The sequence below is a fragment of the Gekko japonicus genome, unplaced genomic scaffold, assembly GCF_001447785.1.
Source record: "Gekko japonicus isolate JY-2015 unplaced genomic scaffold, Gekko_japonicus_V1.1 scaffold1507, whole genome shotgun sequence".
Taxonomy (NCBI): domain Eukaryota; kingdom Metazoa; phylum Chordata; class Lepidosauria; order Squamata; family Gekkonidae; genus Gekko; species Gekko japonicus.
The window spans coordinates 47,566-64,964 of NW_015159756.1; the positions used below are offsets into that span (position 1 = coordinate 47,566).

General features: G+C 40.1%; 1 protein-coding gene across 1 annotated transcript in view; it reads left to right on the top strand.

Annotated features, from left to right (window-relative positions):
* PIP5K1B (phosphatidylinositol-4-phosphate 5-kinase, type I, beta) overlaps positions 1–17,399 on the top strand; it is a 71,070-nt gene that overhangs the window by 12,690 nt on the left and 40,981 nt on the right. The window contains exons 3-5 of the mRNA XM_015405847.1: positions 2,197–2,327; positions 9,247–9,364; positions 16,127–16,279. Of these exons, the coding sequence (XP_015261333.1) occupies positions 2,197–2,327; positions 9,247–9,364; positions 16,127–16,279 (402 nt within the window). The remainder of the gene's footprint in view (positions 1–2,196; positions 2,328–9,246; positions 9,365–16,126; positions 16,280–17,399) is intronic.

Here is a 17,399-nt window from a genome sequence, read left to right on the forward strand (position 1 = left end):
CAAGGAATATGTCCACCATCTCTGCTGTAAGTAGGGGTGTGCAAAAAAATAATAATATTTTTTCCCCCAGATTCGGGTCATTTGGACCCAAAAAATATTGGTATTGCTGAATATTCCTTAATACTAGTATTGGTATTTTACTGTTATTTGGGTAAATATTCAGGAAACCCAAATTTATTTGGCTCCATTTTACCCTATGGGGACTGTCCTCATAGGGTATAATGGAGAATTTCACTCACTGAGTCGAGCCGCAGTAATGGCACAACTCCACAAGTGAAGTGATTTTAAGTTTAAATGCCTTCACTTCAATTGTGAAGTTGCACCGTTGCTGCGGCATGATTTGGGGAGTGAAGTGAAGGCATTTAAACTTTAAATGCCTTCTGAACTTGCCAGATTGCAACGCAGCAGCAGCACAACTCAGTGAGTAGCCACACCCAAATAATAGCCGAATAATATCGGCTTTTATTTGGGTGTGGCTGCTTCATTAGCCACACCCAAATAAAAACAAAAAAAAACCCTGATAAGGTATTTTTCGGGTATATATTCGGCTTGGTATATACCCCTGGCTGTACAATCAGGCTCAAAGTTGTGTGGACTCTAATCTGGGAGAACCGAGTTTAATTCCTCGCTCCTCCACTTGCAGCTGCTGGATGACCTTGGACAAGCCATAGTTCTGTCAGAGCTGTCTTTGAAAGAGCAGTTTCTGTCAGAGCTCTCTCAGCCCCACCCACCTCACAGGGTATCTGTTGTGGGGAGGGGACGTGAAAGGAGTTTGTAAGCCGCTCTGAGACTCCAAGTGAAGGGCAGGGTATAAATCCAATCTCCTCTTCTTCTTAACCACGTCCTGTTAGTTATCTTTTCCAATCAGAGCTGGTTACTGGTTGTCACTCATTAAATGCCTTCTCCACTCTCCTATTGCCCATATAGCTTAAGTGTAATTGGTACCTCCCTAGTTTGGAGGATCCAAAACCCTTTATATTACAGGTAAACAAATGGATACAGCTCTAAAAGAAAGGGAGTGAGCTTTGGAGGTGTATGTGTATGCAAGAGAAAGGAGGGCAGGGAGCTGAGCATTTATCTGTCTCCTCTTGCTAGAGTAATATAATGATGAGTGGAAGCTATTACAGTTCCTCCATAACTTGAAGAGTTCTGTTAGAGACTTCTTGCTATGGAGGAAACCAGTCTAGGCTCAAGAATGTGGTGGATGTTATCAGTTGTCTGGCAAACCCAGAATCACTAATTGCATATATGGTCTGGATTTTGCTTTTAATTATTTGGGGAGCATTTTAGAACCATGCATCCCTTCTCTCAATTGTTTTTCTGTGTGTTTTGGATACCAGCCTTCAAGCAGTGATTCACACAGCTCAATTCCAAGTATGTAGGTATTGTGACGTCTTTTTTGAATGTTGGACTTTCTATCCACAGTTGTGATAGGAGATTTTTGAGGCTTAATATTTCTGAAGCTATACCTTCCAACCAATGCTCCCTCTAAGCTGTGGAGTCTTGTGAGAAAAAATTCTACTTTGTGAGCTACTGGCATTAAAGCTGTGAGCGAGCAATTTGGCTACTGAATAAATTAGTTTGCTCTGGAGCCGTTCTTTCTGAGCTAAGGCAAAAATGTGCGAGCCGGAGGCTGAAAAAATACCAGCTAGCTCACACTAACTCAGCTTAGAGGGAACACTGCTTCCAACTAATATTCTGTATTTCAAGACGGACTATTTTGGACTATAGGTGGAGAGAAACCAAGGCAATGAAGCACCAGTTTCTCAGGAAAGTTGTACAGTGCAGATGTGTATATGAGAACTCATTTATAACAGTGTAATAATGCGGTGGCTCAAGTGGTTAAGATGCTGAACTGGAGGCTGTGGAAGGTCAGTAGTTCAGCAGTTCGAGACCCGGGTGCCGCATGATGGAGTGAGCTCCCATCTCTAGTTCCAGCTCCTGCCAACCTAGCAGTTCGAATGCAAGAAATTGCAAGTAGATAAATAAGTACCACTTCGGTGGGAAGGTAACAGCGTTCGTGCGCCTTAGTGTTTAGTCATGCAGGCCACATGACCACGGAAACTTCTTCGGACAGCGCTGGCTCTTCGGCTTTGAAACGGAGATGAGCACCGCAACCCTAGAGTCGGATTTGACTGGCTTTCGAGCAAGGGAACCTTTACCTTTAATACTTAATAATGTTTTGTTTCTTTGCAGACTGCATCCTCAGCTATTAAAGGTGCCATACAACTGGGAATAGGATACACAGTGGGTAACCTCACCTCTAAACCCGACAGAGATGTACTTATGCAAGACTTCTATGTAGTTGAAAGTGTATTTCTTCCCAGGTGAGGAGAACATTAGTTTCTTTTCTCCAAATAAAACATCCATGCTGTATTTATTCATGTATTACAATTTTCTTCCATTGTTCCTTCAAAGAATTAATTCCTCTGCTTCATTGTATTAGTTTTTCTAGCACATTGGTATATATTGGTGAACAATAATATATTTTCCAGCTGCAAGCAAAGACGTTTTGTTTTATGAGCATTATCGGTAATAGATAAAAGGACATAATTTCATATATAATGAAGATTTTATAGGATAAATAAATAAGGAGCCTATGTTTTGCAGAATATAATGTTACAATAACAAGTGAATTTAAAATACAAGTTCTGTTTATGGTTACAATATGGGTTGGAGCCTGCCAGTTTTTTCAGTTGATCGCACTGAATTTCCCTGCTTACTACATCCCCCATCCCGCATGGCTTTTGTCCATGACAAAAGTTCTTTTTGGTGGTCAAACAGGACCCCCTGCTCTTTCACCAGTCACAAAGCTGGCTTTATCTATGTTTAGAGGAAGAAGGTTGTATGGGTGGCTGTGAGAATGGTGGAGGATGGTGCTAAATTGGTATGTCAACTAGACGACTCCGTTTTCCTAAACAGAGTTTAATGGTAGCATTATCCTTTATAGTCCTATCTTTTAGCACATAGGAATCTGTGGAGCAAGCATGATTCACCCATTTGACTAAACAAAGCTGTCCCATAATCTGTGTAGAAGGGAGTTTGGGTTAGTAACAGGTAGGGGAAAGAAGATTCTTGGAGATCCTTCAGAACAACTCCAAAAGGTGTGAAGCACTTAGTTTCTTGGCTCTGAGTTTCTCTTGACATGCCTTTGTGGCAGTTCTTTTTTCACTGAGATATTCCTTTCACATGTGCAATTTTGAAACTTCATCTAGGTGTCAAGGCATATGCTATCTTAATGGGAAAAATGTGTTCTTACTTAGCGATATATCCAATATAGAAAGCTTCATGTCTCACAGTTTTAGTTTCATAATCTAAAGGTGAAGTTTGAAACAATGAAAGATATGCAAGTTGATTAGAATAACAGTAGTAACACAATCCTTTAAAATACTACCACCTGCTGCCTGCAAAGAGGTGTACCAAACTCAAATTGCTGCATTTCAAAAGGGGAATGGGAAGTAGAGAAGGTGCTTGATCTTTGCCCCGTTCTCCTCTTTTCTGATCCAGCTTGCCCTTTTGAAAGTGGACTTTCTTTACTGTTAAATGGGGGGGGGAGCTGTTGAGGTCATTACATGCTTTTGTGTGCAACATATATCAGGTCTACACATGCAGTGGAATGAACATTACAGTTGGGGGTAATAATTCTTAATGGTGACCTTTGTAAAAAACAACCTAAAATACACCATGGAGCATTAAGGCTAGGACCTGTCTTCCATGCTGTGATAGTTATTTACTTACAGAAATTATCCAAGCTGGTTAGTTTCCTTTCTGCAGCCAAAGTGGCATAATCAGCCCCACTATTTTGGGATTCTGACACCTCATTGTTCTGTATATGTAGACCAGGACGTTTAGCTGAGAAGTTAAAAGGCTGGGGATCATTGGCTGTGTATTGTGAACGCAATCTGGTAATATTTGTCAGAGTTGTGAGTGTTTGTTGAAGGCAATGCCAAGTTGCTTAGATGCAGAATTTTTATTCTGTCCCCAGCACTCTATTATGACAATGAAGAGGCATTGTTACAGTAGATTCTACCTACTTGAAATTCAGTAAAGGAGTCCTGTTTGCATTCCAGTACAATAACACTGATTCACCAGTGTAATAGAGCTGCTTCACAAGATAGCCAACAGATGCTTTTCTTGATTAAGTAATTACGCTAAAGCAAAACTTGTCCACAGTTCTCTGCCTATAAAACTGCCCCATTTCTATGCAGTTAGGTATAATAGCCAGACCCCACAGCACCAGAGTGTCTGTAAGTAATTGCTGCACTTTTGAGATAAGATAAAGAACAGTAATTTGGTTTGTGATATTCAGCTAATCAATTTTTTCCAGTCAGATGCAATATCTGGAATAGTGGTATTTGGAAGAGTTATGTTGAGAGATACTAAATGGGGTTTTGGAAAAAAATTTTAGGAAATTCACAGTGTTATCCAAGGAAGAGTTACAGCCTTCTATGTCCATTGAGGTCAATGGGCGTAGAAGGGTATAACTGCTTAGCATATTATAGTAAATATATCAGATCCAGCTGTGCTGTGCAGCACCGGTACTGAGAAATACTGTGTACCTCCATGAACTTCTGCATCCTTGCACTAGATTGTCAATATAACAAAGCAGAATTTACAGTTTTACTTCTGTTTCCAGCAGATAATTATTTTGGTTCTGTTGGTTTCTCTGCAGGACAGACAGTGCAAACTATTTCAAACATAAGGGATATTTTAAAATGATTTCTTTTTATCTTTTAAAATCTGCTTTTTCTCTTCCCTTTAGTTTTATTCCTACCATTTAGTTTTATACCTACCTAGTTTATTCCTGTTGCTCAGAAAGAACTTTGTAGCTTATTGGCTTTTATAGGCTACTTTAAGTGTAGTTGTAGAATCCCACAGTAGATGTTTGAATTAAATAAATTTGGAGGTAAAATGTAAATGATACAAAGAAGTTCGGATATACATTGTGTGTGCTGACTGATAGTGCCCATGGCATAAACATATGAGTTTGCATTTGGGTTGTGCCATGAAGTTGCCCTGAGATGGCATGCAAATGAAGTCTCATATTCGTTGCAGAAAGAAATTTCCTAGACAAATTCAGTGTTTTTGCTCTCCTCTCCTGACCCCCAAAGCACTAGAATGGCTATAACTAATTGTTGCACTTTTGAGATAAGAAATGAAGACTAGTCATTCTGTTTCTGGTACTCACTTATTCCAGAATTTCCAGTTAGATGCTGATTTCTGGGATAGCTGTTATGGATTTTCACTGTATACCTGCAAACACAAAAGCACATATTGAAGTTAAAGAAAAGAGTGAACTTTTGTTCATTGAACAGCAATTCATAGATATCCTTGGGGGTAGGAACTCCTTTTGCCCCTTCAAGTTAAAGCTGCTTCAGTCTATCGTGTTTCCAGCTCTGTATGAGCCAAAATATAAAAGATAGCCAACACAAAATCTGGGCGTACTAAAATAACACTGAACTACAAGAGCTCATCATTAAATGGGCTTTGGGTTTCTATATTTTTTCAGCTGTTACTGGGAATTATCATGTAAATGGTACATAAATCACTTTATTTTAAACTTCTGTCTTAAAAGACGAAGAAGATTTATACCCCACCCTTCACTACCCGAAGAAGTCTCAGAGCAGCTTACAATCCCTTTCCTTCCCCTCCCGACAACAGATACCCTGTGAGGTAGCTGGGGCTGAGAGAGCTGTCTTGAGAACTGCCCTTGAGAGAACAGCTTTGAAAGAACTTATGAGTGACACAAGGTCACTCCAGCAACTGCATGTGAAGGAGTAGTAGGGAATCAAACCTGGTCCATGCTCCTAACCATTACAGCAAACTGGCAACACCAAATTAAACTACCAGTGAATAGAAATAGGAAGCCGTATCCTGCATTTAAGGTTTCCTGCTCCATCAACCCCCCCCCCCCATCCGATCTGGTTAAATTGACAACTCCAGCATTCAGCCCCATCACCTATTCTCCACAGTAAATCTGAGGAGGAGAAGGAGTGAGTCTCTCCCCTTCCCCTTGTACTAGGGTTTCCAGGTTGCCCCTGGCCACCAGCGGGAGATGGAGGGAGGGTTGCTTGATCCAGGCTGGGAAACTCCTAGAGATTTGGCGATGGTATCTGGGGAGGACAGGGACCTTAGTGGGATATAATGCTGTAGAGTCTACCCTTCAAAGAATCCATTTTCTCCAGGGAAACTGATCTCTGTAGTCTGGAGATGAGGTGTAATTCCAGGGGATCCCCAGGTTCTTCCTGGAGGCTGGCATCCCTACCTTGTACTCTAAATCAGACATCCTGGTGCTATAATAGCAAATATTAACTATTTTTATTGTAATAATAAAATTGCAGTTTTGTTTCACATTCTCATTAGTTAATAAATTAATACACAGCAATATTGTGGGACTACATATGGACATTTTGTAGCTTTCTGCAAGCCTAGAGCTATCCCATTTTCTTTAGGGTTCAGCTGGCTACCTTGCAATAAGAATTAAGAAACAGGGTTGTAGTCAGGCATATAAACTGAATCCAGTGAACAACCCAGAGCCTTCTGAATGTTAAACAGGAATATTACAGAAAAAGGAAAAAAAATAGTACTGGCATCAACACACTATTCATCGATGGCTTCTTTTGATGCTGTTAAACAGAGACAAGACAGAGTCACACTCTAGTACTCCCTCCTGTTGCTCCAGTTTTCCTTTGTCGTATTGGTAAAAGTTAAATAGAGAGTAGGAAGAACAGTCAATAAAATGAACTACTTTTAGGATAGTATAACACTGTGAGAATTGTTGTCCACCTCAGCTTCAGAGGACAAATTCTGTTCTGTTAATAGATTTCCTTCTCCAGCTTTTCTTGCTCTCTTTTTTCTTTTCATTTTGTCTGGAAGTGTGTCATTCCCAGAATCTTATCAGTAGCTGCAAGGGCTGTGGAAGGACATCTATCAAGTGCTGTTGGCTCCATGTTAAAGCTAGTTATACCCCACTTCACGATATGCAGCGTATTTTGGCAAGGAAAACCTCAATTTCATGTCCTGCTTAGCTTTCCTGCATTGCAGGCAATTCTTCTTGCTCCCCGAAGAGCAGTATCATCATCAGCAAAGCAGATCAGTATAGCTGGCAAACAGTTTTTGAATATGCAAAAATGCTTTAAAATTACATTAGGATTATTTAAATGTTTATTAAGTGCAGTTTTCATTCTCTTCCATGGGATTTGTCCTGGATCTGCTCTCTGAAAACTGCAATGTTTTAGAGAATAGTGTTGTCTATGATCTGTACTGTGCTCTTGTAAATGGTAGGTGATAGGGCTGCCATGTCTACTGCTATAGCAGAAGACTTTCCCGACCCCTGCTGATGCTCACTAGTGGGGTTAGGGAAAATATGAGGTGGAAATCACTGTCAATCCAGCATCATCATAGAATGATAGAATCATAGAATATTAGAGTTGGAAGGGACCTTGCAGGTCATCTAGTCCAACCCCCTGCACTCTGCAGGAGAATAGCTGAAAGATAGCCCTACATACCTACAACATACCCGAAAGATGGTTGTCCAGCCTCCGCTTGAAAACGTCCAGCGAAGGAGCATCCACCACCTGCCGAGGCAGACTGTTCCACTGCTCAACCACTCTTACAGTTAGGAAGTTTCTCCTGATATTTAGCCAGTAACGACTCCCTTGTAATTTCCACCCATTAGATCTAGTCCTGCAATCTGGAGCAAGAGAGAATAGATCTGTTTCATCTTCTACATGACAGCCCTTCAAATACTTGAAGACTGCAATCATGTCCCCTCTAAGCCTTCTCTTTCCCAGGCTGAACATACCCAACTCTTTCAGCCTTTCCTCATAAGACCTAGAACTACCACCTCCCTTGATCTGGACACAATGGTTCTGTTAATCCATCCTAAGATTGCATTAGCTTTCTTCACAGCCACATTGCACTTGCAGGCTCATGTTTAGCTTGTAATCAACCAGAACACCCAGATCCCTTTCACATATGCTGCTGTCAAGCCAAGTCCCTCCCATTCTATATCTGTGCCTTTGATTTTTTGTACCTAAGTGTAGGACTTTGCACTTACCTCTATTGAAATTCATTTTATTTGTCTCAGACCACCGTTCCAGCCTATCTAGATCATTTTGAATCCTGACTCTGTCTTCTTCAGAATTAGCAATCCCACCTAGCTTCGTGTCATCTGCAAATATGATAAGCAACCCCCTCTATGTCTTCTTCCAGGTCATTTATAAAAACATTAAACAACACCGGGCCTAGGACTGAGCCTTGTGGCACTCCACTCGAGACTTCCCTCCATATAGAATCAGAGCCATTTACGAGCACTCGTTGGGTACGATTTTTCAACCAACCATGAATCCATCCAACGGTTGCACCATCCAGCCCACACTTAACCATCTTATCCTCAAGGATATCATGAGAAACTTTCAAGGCAAATGCAAAAGTTACATCATTGTGCCGACATGATGCTCTAGGAATCACTGGAAACTCTGTGGTTTTACCATAGCGCTTCTGGTGAATCCTAGAGTGTTGCTCCAACACAATGATGTCACTTCTTGGTTCACCAAGGAATCTTGTAGGTATATGCAATTGTGCATGCTGTTTCTTTATGTATCTTGTACCTTTTGTTCTCCATCAGGTGTAAAATCCTAATTGTTCAGGCTTTATGTTTGCACTGAAGACATTAATGTTTGGTTCCTACTATGGCATCTGACTGCACAGGTACTGAGAAAGGACCACTCTGTCTGTTTTCTGTCATTTCAGCTAATGGTCCTAATTTAACAGACCATAAGTTCTGTTTCACTTTGGAGCTGTAATCTAACTCAATAAACACTGTTCTTCAGTGGTTCATAGTGCTGACAAGGGAGTAATTCACACATTCTGTATGGCTGACTTCCTACCTTGATTACAATAGGGTGTCTTAAGGGGATAAGGTACTTGACTTTCTTTGGGACATTTTGCATGTTCCATGTTGTGAATTACATGAAGGAAAAAACTGAAGACAATATCAAAAAAGGATCAATGTGGGAATTGCAAAAATATGTTGGGTATTCAGATTTGTAATCTAAGAAAATAAGATGGTGAATTGAATAACTTTCATAACAAATATTTTAACATTTTTTTCAGTGATACATTGTAAAAGAAAGCAAAAATGATATGGGAACACAGAATGAGGTAGAAAATAGCGGACTAATTAGTATATGTCACCGTCCTTCAACTATTTGTTGTGCAATGCCTTTTCTCTTTCTCCTTCAGTGAAGGGAGCAATCTGACCCCTGCTCACCATTATCCAGACTTCAGATTTAAGACGTATGCTCCTCTAGCCTTCCGCTACTTTAGAGAACTTTTTGGTATTAAGCCTGATGACTATCTGGTAAGGATTTACATTTTTTTCATAAAAAGGAAAAAGAAATATTCTGTATTTGAACTAATAGGAGCAAACTGCTGTACTCTAAGGTAGAAAAAGCAGTATTCTTCTGAGGTGCCATTTCTCAGTGCTTATACCCAACTTCAGGCAGATAAGGAATGTTGAATAGCCAAGGAGCTCCTACATGTTGTAGGGGTTAAGAATTCCCTGCTAAGTGCAGCAGTTAAGCCTACAGTATTCATGAATGCTAGCTTGGGACCAAGTGGGAGCTCCATGTGTTGCCTACAGGCTCTTCTAAAGATACTGAGATGCCATCTGACCCCTCCCCCACACAGCCCATGTCAATGGCCTTTCTCCCCCCACCCACCCCCAGGTTGGAAGAAAATAGATATGTATGCAGTCTTTTTTTTAAAGTATATATTTAGCATCAGAATTTAATAAAGCAGTATGTTGAGAGCTTGTCTCAAACTAAAAGATTCCAACATTTACAAATGGATTCACTAGGAAAGTGTTGTGCTAGCCTTCCGCTACTTTAGAGAACTTTTTGGTATTAAGCCTGATGACTATCTGGTAAGGATTTACATTTTTTTCATAAAAAGGAAAAAGAAATATCTGTATTTGAACTAATAGGAGCAAACTGCTGTACTCTAAGGTAGAAAAAGCAGTATTCTTCTGAGGTGCCATTTCTCAGTGCTTATACCCAACTTCAGGCAGATAAGGAATGTTGAATAGCCAAGGAGCTCCTACATGTTGTAGGGGTTAAGAATTCCCTGCTAAGTGCAGCAGTTAAGCCTACAGTATTCATGAATGCTAGCTTGGGACCAAGTGGGAGCTCCATGTGTTGCCTACAGGCTCTTCTAAAGATACTGATGCCATCTGACCCCTCCCCCACACAGCCCATGTCAATGGCCTTTCTCCCCCCACCCACCCCCAGGTTGGAAGAAAATAGATATGTATGCAGTCTTTTTAAAAAAGTATATATTTAGCATCAGAATTTAATAAAGCAGTATGTTGAGAGCTTGTCTCAAACTAAAAGATTCCAACATTTACAAATGGATTCACTAGGAAAGTGTTGTGCACCTTCTGCAAACAGGATCATCCCATTGTTCTCTTAATCCTCCTTTAGGATCCTCCTAAAGTTAGTGGGTTTCTGAAACAAATATTGGCAACACTGCCCGTCGGGAGCTTGAACTCAGCCTGGCTAGAGCAATAGAGTTATTAGCAGGACTGAATACTTACTGGCAATCAGCCAAACGTTTGGCTGTGGAGGAGAAAAAAATAATTAGCTATATGTTGATTACATCTGCAGGTCAAACAGGATATTAAAATATATCCCTGAAGTCAGTGGCCTAGCAAATGAAGGATGGGGTGTGGCCAAATACTGAAACTACTTCTGCTTCTGAGATTACATTTAACTGAAAAGTGTTGCCGCCTTTAAAAAAAAGGATCTAATCATTAGAAACATTAAAACATACTCTTATTAGTCAAATAAGAGCTCATTTTGGGGGGTAGGGTATAAATTCAATAAATAAAAGAATAAAACTGATATGGCCCCTGCATTTCATAGAAAGGCTGTGTCAAGTATATGTTTAGTTCTTGTCTGTGCACTTAATTTTTCAGCTTTTAATTGTCTGCCCTAAAAAAAATGTCTGTCCTAAAAACTGACATGCTAATTGAAAACTCAGAAACCAACATATAGCTGCTGGTTCATGTCATTATTTCTACTGGAAATACTGTAATTGAAGTTAAATACTCCTGTGGATTTTCCTGATTGAATTCTGGTTGAGAGACCTCCATTTGTTAATTGCCTTTTAACTGTCTCATGAAGTACGTAAATATTTGCTTTAATACATTGTAACCTTGACCTGAAAAAAGACATATAATCGCTAGAATATAACCACTGTACTATAAAAACTCTGCTGTTCTTAAATTTTGTAGACATACACGTTGATATATTCTGAAATGTGGAAATAGGCTTCTGCATGTAGGCTGTAGGTGCAGTAGCTAGGACCCAACAAAATTTGAGTAGAATTCTACTTATAAAGAATTCCTTTTCTTCCTTCTACTCCACTCTCTACTCTCAGAACAGCTGGTCCTGCTGGTCCGAGGATAGGATGTCACTGGTGGTGGTGGTGGGTTACTGCAGCAGGAAGGGAGAATGGATGGAAATTGGGGATCATCACTTGTACAAATGGACATGCCTTTTGCTAATGCATGATCACCTTGGTATCAAATCCATAGTAATCTGTTGAGCAGGGGAAAAGGAGAGCACATACTAGTACCTATGTGCTTTGCCCTATTCATATCCCTCTATGGGCAGCTAGTTCCTGAACAGCTGTAAGTTCAGAGGCATGCAGACAGTGTTGCAGTGTGCTTCTGATTCTTTACAGTGCCTCAAATATGACATATTCATCAAAGGGCAAAATTTCAAAAGGGAAAAAAGATGATGGAATGGTACTTTCATCCTGTTTAAGCGGCTCCTGGCAGAACTTGGATTTTGTTTTCCCCAATAGTTCTTTATTTAATGGTGATTTCATTTCAACATATAGCATAGCTAAACTAACAATTAAATGAATTAATGTCTTGTTAAGTGGAATAAAACATTTTATGAAAAACACGAATAAACAAAAGTACAAAGTCTAGTTAAAATGAAAGTGAAGGTTTCAAAGTCCTGCTTTTTAAAGTTATGCTTCAGATGCCTGTTTTTAAAAGTATGTTTTGTGCTCTCTTCTACAAGTGAATACTCTGATGTGTCTTTCTAGGGCCAGAGCATTCCAAAACAAAGGCCAAAAAAGGCCTTAAGGAGTATACTCTTATGTAAAGAGACTGTTAGCAGGGTTATTCAAGTAGGTTTATCTGCTCATATGAAGAGAACCATTCTCTAATGTCTTATGTGAGAGAAAAAGCAGGTTAATATATTGACCAGTTTGCCTGGGGAAAAAATCTAATTTTTTGAAAACAATTGCTAGAATTTCCCTCTGCCCTAAACTTAGATGGCATTATGTTACTATGTAACAAGTAAGAGATTCCCTCCCCCCATTTAATTTAATTTATTTTATTCATTTAAAACATTTTAATGTCGCCTTTCCAACCAATCAGGGTCTGCAAGGCAGTGAACCTAAAAACATTAAAATGTATGAACAAATAAAAACAACATTTACAATGATGAAATAAATAAAAACACATACACAAACAACTCCAGGAGTAGGGAGAAGGGCCAGTAACCATTATTGGTGGTATGCAAATGAAACAAAGAAGTCTTCATCCACTGACAGAAGACACTGATCAAGGAAGACAGATTAATCTCCCTGGGGAGGAAGTTTGTTCCATGATCTAGAAAGCACTTTATCTGGTTGCCATCCATCTAGGGGAGCAACCAAAGCAGGGCATCAGAAGATAACCAGAGTGAATGGGTAGGTTTTACTGAGAGAAGGTGGTCCTTAAGCTGTTTTGGTTCCAGGCCGTACAGGGCTTTAAAGGTCAATGCTGGCACCTTGGATTGATCCCTGAAGCAAACTGGAAGCCAGTGTTGATGGAACAAGACTGGAATGATATGATCTCTACAAGCCACTCCAGTCAACACTTTGACTGCAATATTCTGTATCAACTGTAGCTTTCAGACAGTCTTCCATGTAGAGCACATTGCAGTAATCTAACCTAAATGTTACTAGGTCACACAGAGGCAAGATCTTTTCTGCCTAGGAAGAGCTGCAGCCAGCTAACTTGCAGAAGTTGATGAAACACATTGCTGCCACCTCTTTATCCAACAGGAAGCTCACCCAGACTACAAACAAAAGGGGGAGTGCAAACCCATCCAGAACAGGAGATAAACCATTTTCTCGGTCACACACACACACACCCGTGGCACCACCATTTTGTTGGGATTAAGTTCCAGCTTCCCAAACTGCCTCCAATTCTTTTACTCCTAAATTTTATGTGAAATATATTCAAATCAAATCACAATACGGTTTTGCCTTCCTGATTGGATGATGGGTAATAATGTAATAGGAAAGAATTCTACTATATTCTGCCTATATGGCAATAAAACAAATTAATCTTGTAGTACAGCCAGAAGCATTTTAGTTTGAAAGCACATATTCTGTTAGAGGTTACTGTGTCATTAATATTTACCTAAAGGCAGCATCTGCCTATAGTCCCTCTTCATCATGGAAGATATGAAACCTGTCAGATCTCTAGACTGAGATTTCCACAGCAGTGAGCTGACTAGAGGCGTTGGAATTGTTCTTTTATGCATGAGGAAGAATGAAGGATGAAAAATGGGGAATATTAGGTTTACATTGGTAGGGCACAGCAGTGGCACAGCTCTGCTTCTGCTTCCTTCAGTTGTCTACCAAAAGCAAATAGCAGGAAATACATACATTGCACAAATAAATTGTGGCTGTAAAGTATATAAAATGCTAGCACTTAATAATGAAATTCATTGCATGAATACAAATATATATGTTCTGTCCGAGAATTAGGCATGGATTTTTGGTTCAAGCGAACCTTCTCAAAAAGGCATGATCAAGTGCCTTTGTGTACTATATTCCAAATAATCCATTGTTGCAATCATACTTTTGGTACTTCGGCTACCCTTGTTCACAAAGGCTAGTCCACAATCCTATTTCATGGAGTACTCTGCTGACACTCTAGAATTTTACTACCCTGAGATTGCTTATCCATACCTGAGACATTAAGCCCCCATTATTCTGCCATGCTGCTAACACAGCTATAGTTGGAAGAAGTAGTTTCAAAGCTGTGTTGTATAAAAATGTCAGGGTTTTTTGTGAAGGTTTATTTAATTTTAACTTGCATCATGTTCTATTATGGTTCTGTATGTTGGGGTGGAGATAATCCTACCATGTTCAGTTATAGATTACCTTCCACTGACACAGTTTATTTTCATTGCTCTCTCTCCTTGTTATCTCCTATTTTATGAGCATCTTCCAATTTGTTATTACATCTACATCATCACTTCATTGTTCTTCCGTCTTGATAAACAGTGAGGATTTTCACATTACCCTTTTTAACTCGTTTTTGAAGCCGTTTTTTATCCGTCATGGAGTAAACCGGTATAGGGCTGCCATTTCACACATGGCTTTCCCCTTCCGGTAAAGAGCTGGATCTGAAGCGGTTTGCCATTTCAGACTGCACCGCTTTTTCCCCGCCATTTTTCACCTGCGCGGGCAAGTGGCTTTTTTTTTAATGTTGCTCTATAGCGCTATAGTGCTGTAGTACTATAACAAAACACTCCAGGCATTCCAATGGGGTTGATATACTGCTGTTCCGTTATAGCGCTATAGTGCTATAAAGCAAACATTTTTTTTAAAGCCGGAGATCGCCCGCGCAGGTGAAAAACGGCGGGAAAAAGTGCATCGGAACTGGGAGAGGAAACTGAAGACTACTTGGAAGCAGTTGACAGGTAAAACGCTTCAGCCCCATTTCCTAAACGGGACAGAAGCATTTGTGTCTGAAATTACAAATATATTCCGGTAGGGAACAGGTTCTAAAACGGTTCTGTCTGAAATGACAGACCAGAAACCATTTGGGAACCGTTCCTCTTCCGGATTATATCGTCTGTCTGAAATTCCTCAGTATGCATGTAGATGTATGCAGTTTCCTATGAGAAAATAATATCCATCTTGGAAATTTGTGTGAAGAATCCTTTATATACTTCATAGTTCTGTCATGAAAAAGTTACAATAATTGTAATATCAGTTCTAAAATTACCACAGTACTTCAGAACTACTTCAGAACTGATACGGCACTTTATAAAAACTACCTATTTTTATTTTAATTAGGAATGTTGTCATTTCACTTTAAATAATAGGAAAACTGCTAAGGTTTTAGGGAACTTGGCAAGATTATTTCTTATTGTTACTGAAGAGAGAGGCCCCCTTACAAGGGAATTTAGATTAACACTTCTTAACCTAGTTAAACATGCTTGTTAGCCTGAATTGCCAAATTCTATTATTTGATCTAGTGGATCTATGTGCACTAACAAGTCCTATATTCAATATTTACTATTTAGTTGTCACACCTCAAAAGTTTCCATTGGATGAATTTCTTCTGCATTATGCTTGTTTTCCCCCCTCACAAAGCTGATAAGAAAAACTGTCTAATTTTCTGAGGCGTTTCAAGGATCCTATTTTTTATCGTATCACATCAGTAACTGGAGTTTGTTGTACACACAGGAATCGATCTATGTTCTTACAAAGCATAAACATTTAGGGGGCAGTTAATACAACTCTATTATAGGAATTGCGTATTACAATGCAAATATTGTTACTTAATTTCCAGTCCCTCAGATTCATGAAGGCAAAGCTGCTAAAGCCCATCCCTTGAGGGGTATGGCCTGAGAGGCTCCTCACAGTTGATTTCAGTCTGCCTGGAATGTCTTATGCATGCATCTAATAGCAAAGACTGAGAATTAGGGAAGGGAAAAACCCTGTGTTCTTGAGAACTGTCTCTGTAGATTACCAAAAGAGATACACCTAATAAGGTTTTCAAATAGCACCTGAAAAAATCTTGTGGGATGCTACTGTGCCAGTTCTCTCCAAGCACAGTGGAAAAGAAAGCTGTTTGTGAGATCTGGGAGATCCTTTTTGTGCTTTGTCAGTTCTAACTGGGCTTGCCTTTCCAAAGTAACCGAGTATTGCAGAATGTTTAAACACCAGGGCCTTTCATGCTTAACCTACTTTTTTAAAAAAAAATAACTTTTATATTGCTGTCACCCATAGTGTCATTAACATTTTCCCTCTCTTTCAGTATTCAATTTGCAGTGAACCTCTGATAGAACTATCCAACCCTGGTGCCAGCGGATCCTTGTTCTTTGTCACTAGTGATGATGAGTTCATAATCAAAACAGTTCAACACAAAGAAGCCGAGTTCCTTCAGAAGCTGTTGCCTGGTTACTATATGGTAAATAAATTCAAGTGCCAGGCCTTCCCTGTTTGGTTTTTTCCTTTCTTTTAGTTAATTTTTACTTATCTCTTTAAAAAAGTACTCAGCTGCTGCCCCTTTTTTGTGGATTTTAATACAGTTTTTATTATCTGTATTTGTGCTTCGTACTTGTGAGAGGGATGAACTTTTAAATCTCAGTCTGAATAGATGACATCCTGATCTTAAGAGCTGGTGTCTGTGCCCGTGGCATTACCTCTGTGATACCACCATTGTATGCTGTTCAATTTGTGCTTTTGTCCTTGCATTTCTGTCTTACGTATATGAGTGCTAGCAGTATAAATCATAGGTCTGACCTGGTACAGTGATACTCACTCAGTGGCTTGAGAAATACATGTGGCTCTTTGACACGCCAACTGTGGCTCTTCTGGGCACTGTTATCCAAAGTAGCATCTAGCCCATGTTTTAGGGAAGTGGGCAATGCCATTGCCATGTGCAGCTTATGGTTGGCAGCTGGTTTGCACCTGGAAACAGCCACAAGTGGAGAGGCAGTAGGACAGGTAAGCTGCAAACCTCCCTAAATTTGCAGGTCTTGTGTAATGGATGGAGAAAGGGCCCATCCTCTCCATCATCCCCCCCTTCTCTGCAGGCTGTGCATTCTCATCCCAGCATGTGGACAGCTGCCAGGAAGACAGTAAGCCAGGCCTGGGGGGGAAAGGGAGTAAACCACCACCACAAAAGCCACCCAAGGAAAAAAACTAGTTGGTCACAGTGGGGTCCTGGTGCTTTTATTCTCCTTTCTCCATGGGCAGCTTGCTCTCCTCCGGGTGCCATGGCACTCTCACTCTTGCCTGACCTACTGTCTCTTATGCTGATGTAAGAGTGGGAGGGCAGCAAGGGAAGCCCTTTCTCTCACTCCAGATACATAAGGGTAAGAGTCAGAAGTGGTGGGGAGAGACAGTTCTACATTTTAGAGGTACTCAGAGTTTTAAAAACTTGGTTATAGTTAACAAGTATGTTAATAGTTACATTACAAGTGGAGACCTGCAAGAAACTTGCGGAATGGTTATCCTATTCCTCACACCTTTGCTTCCTCCTGTCTCCCTCTACCTCTCTCACACTCTTTCTCCCTTCTGCCCCC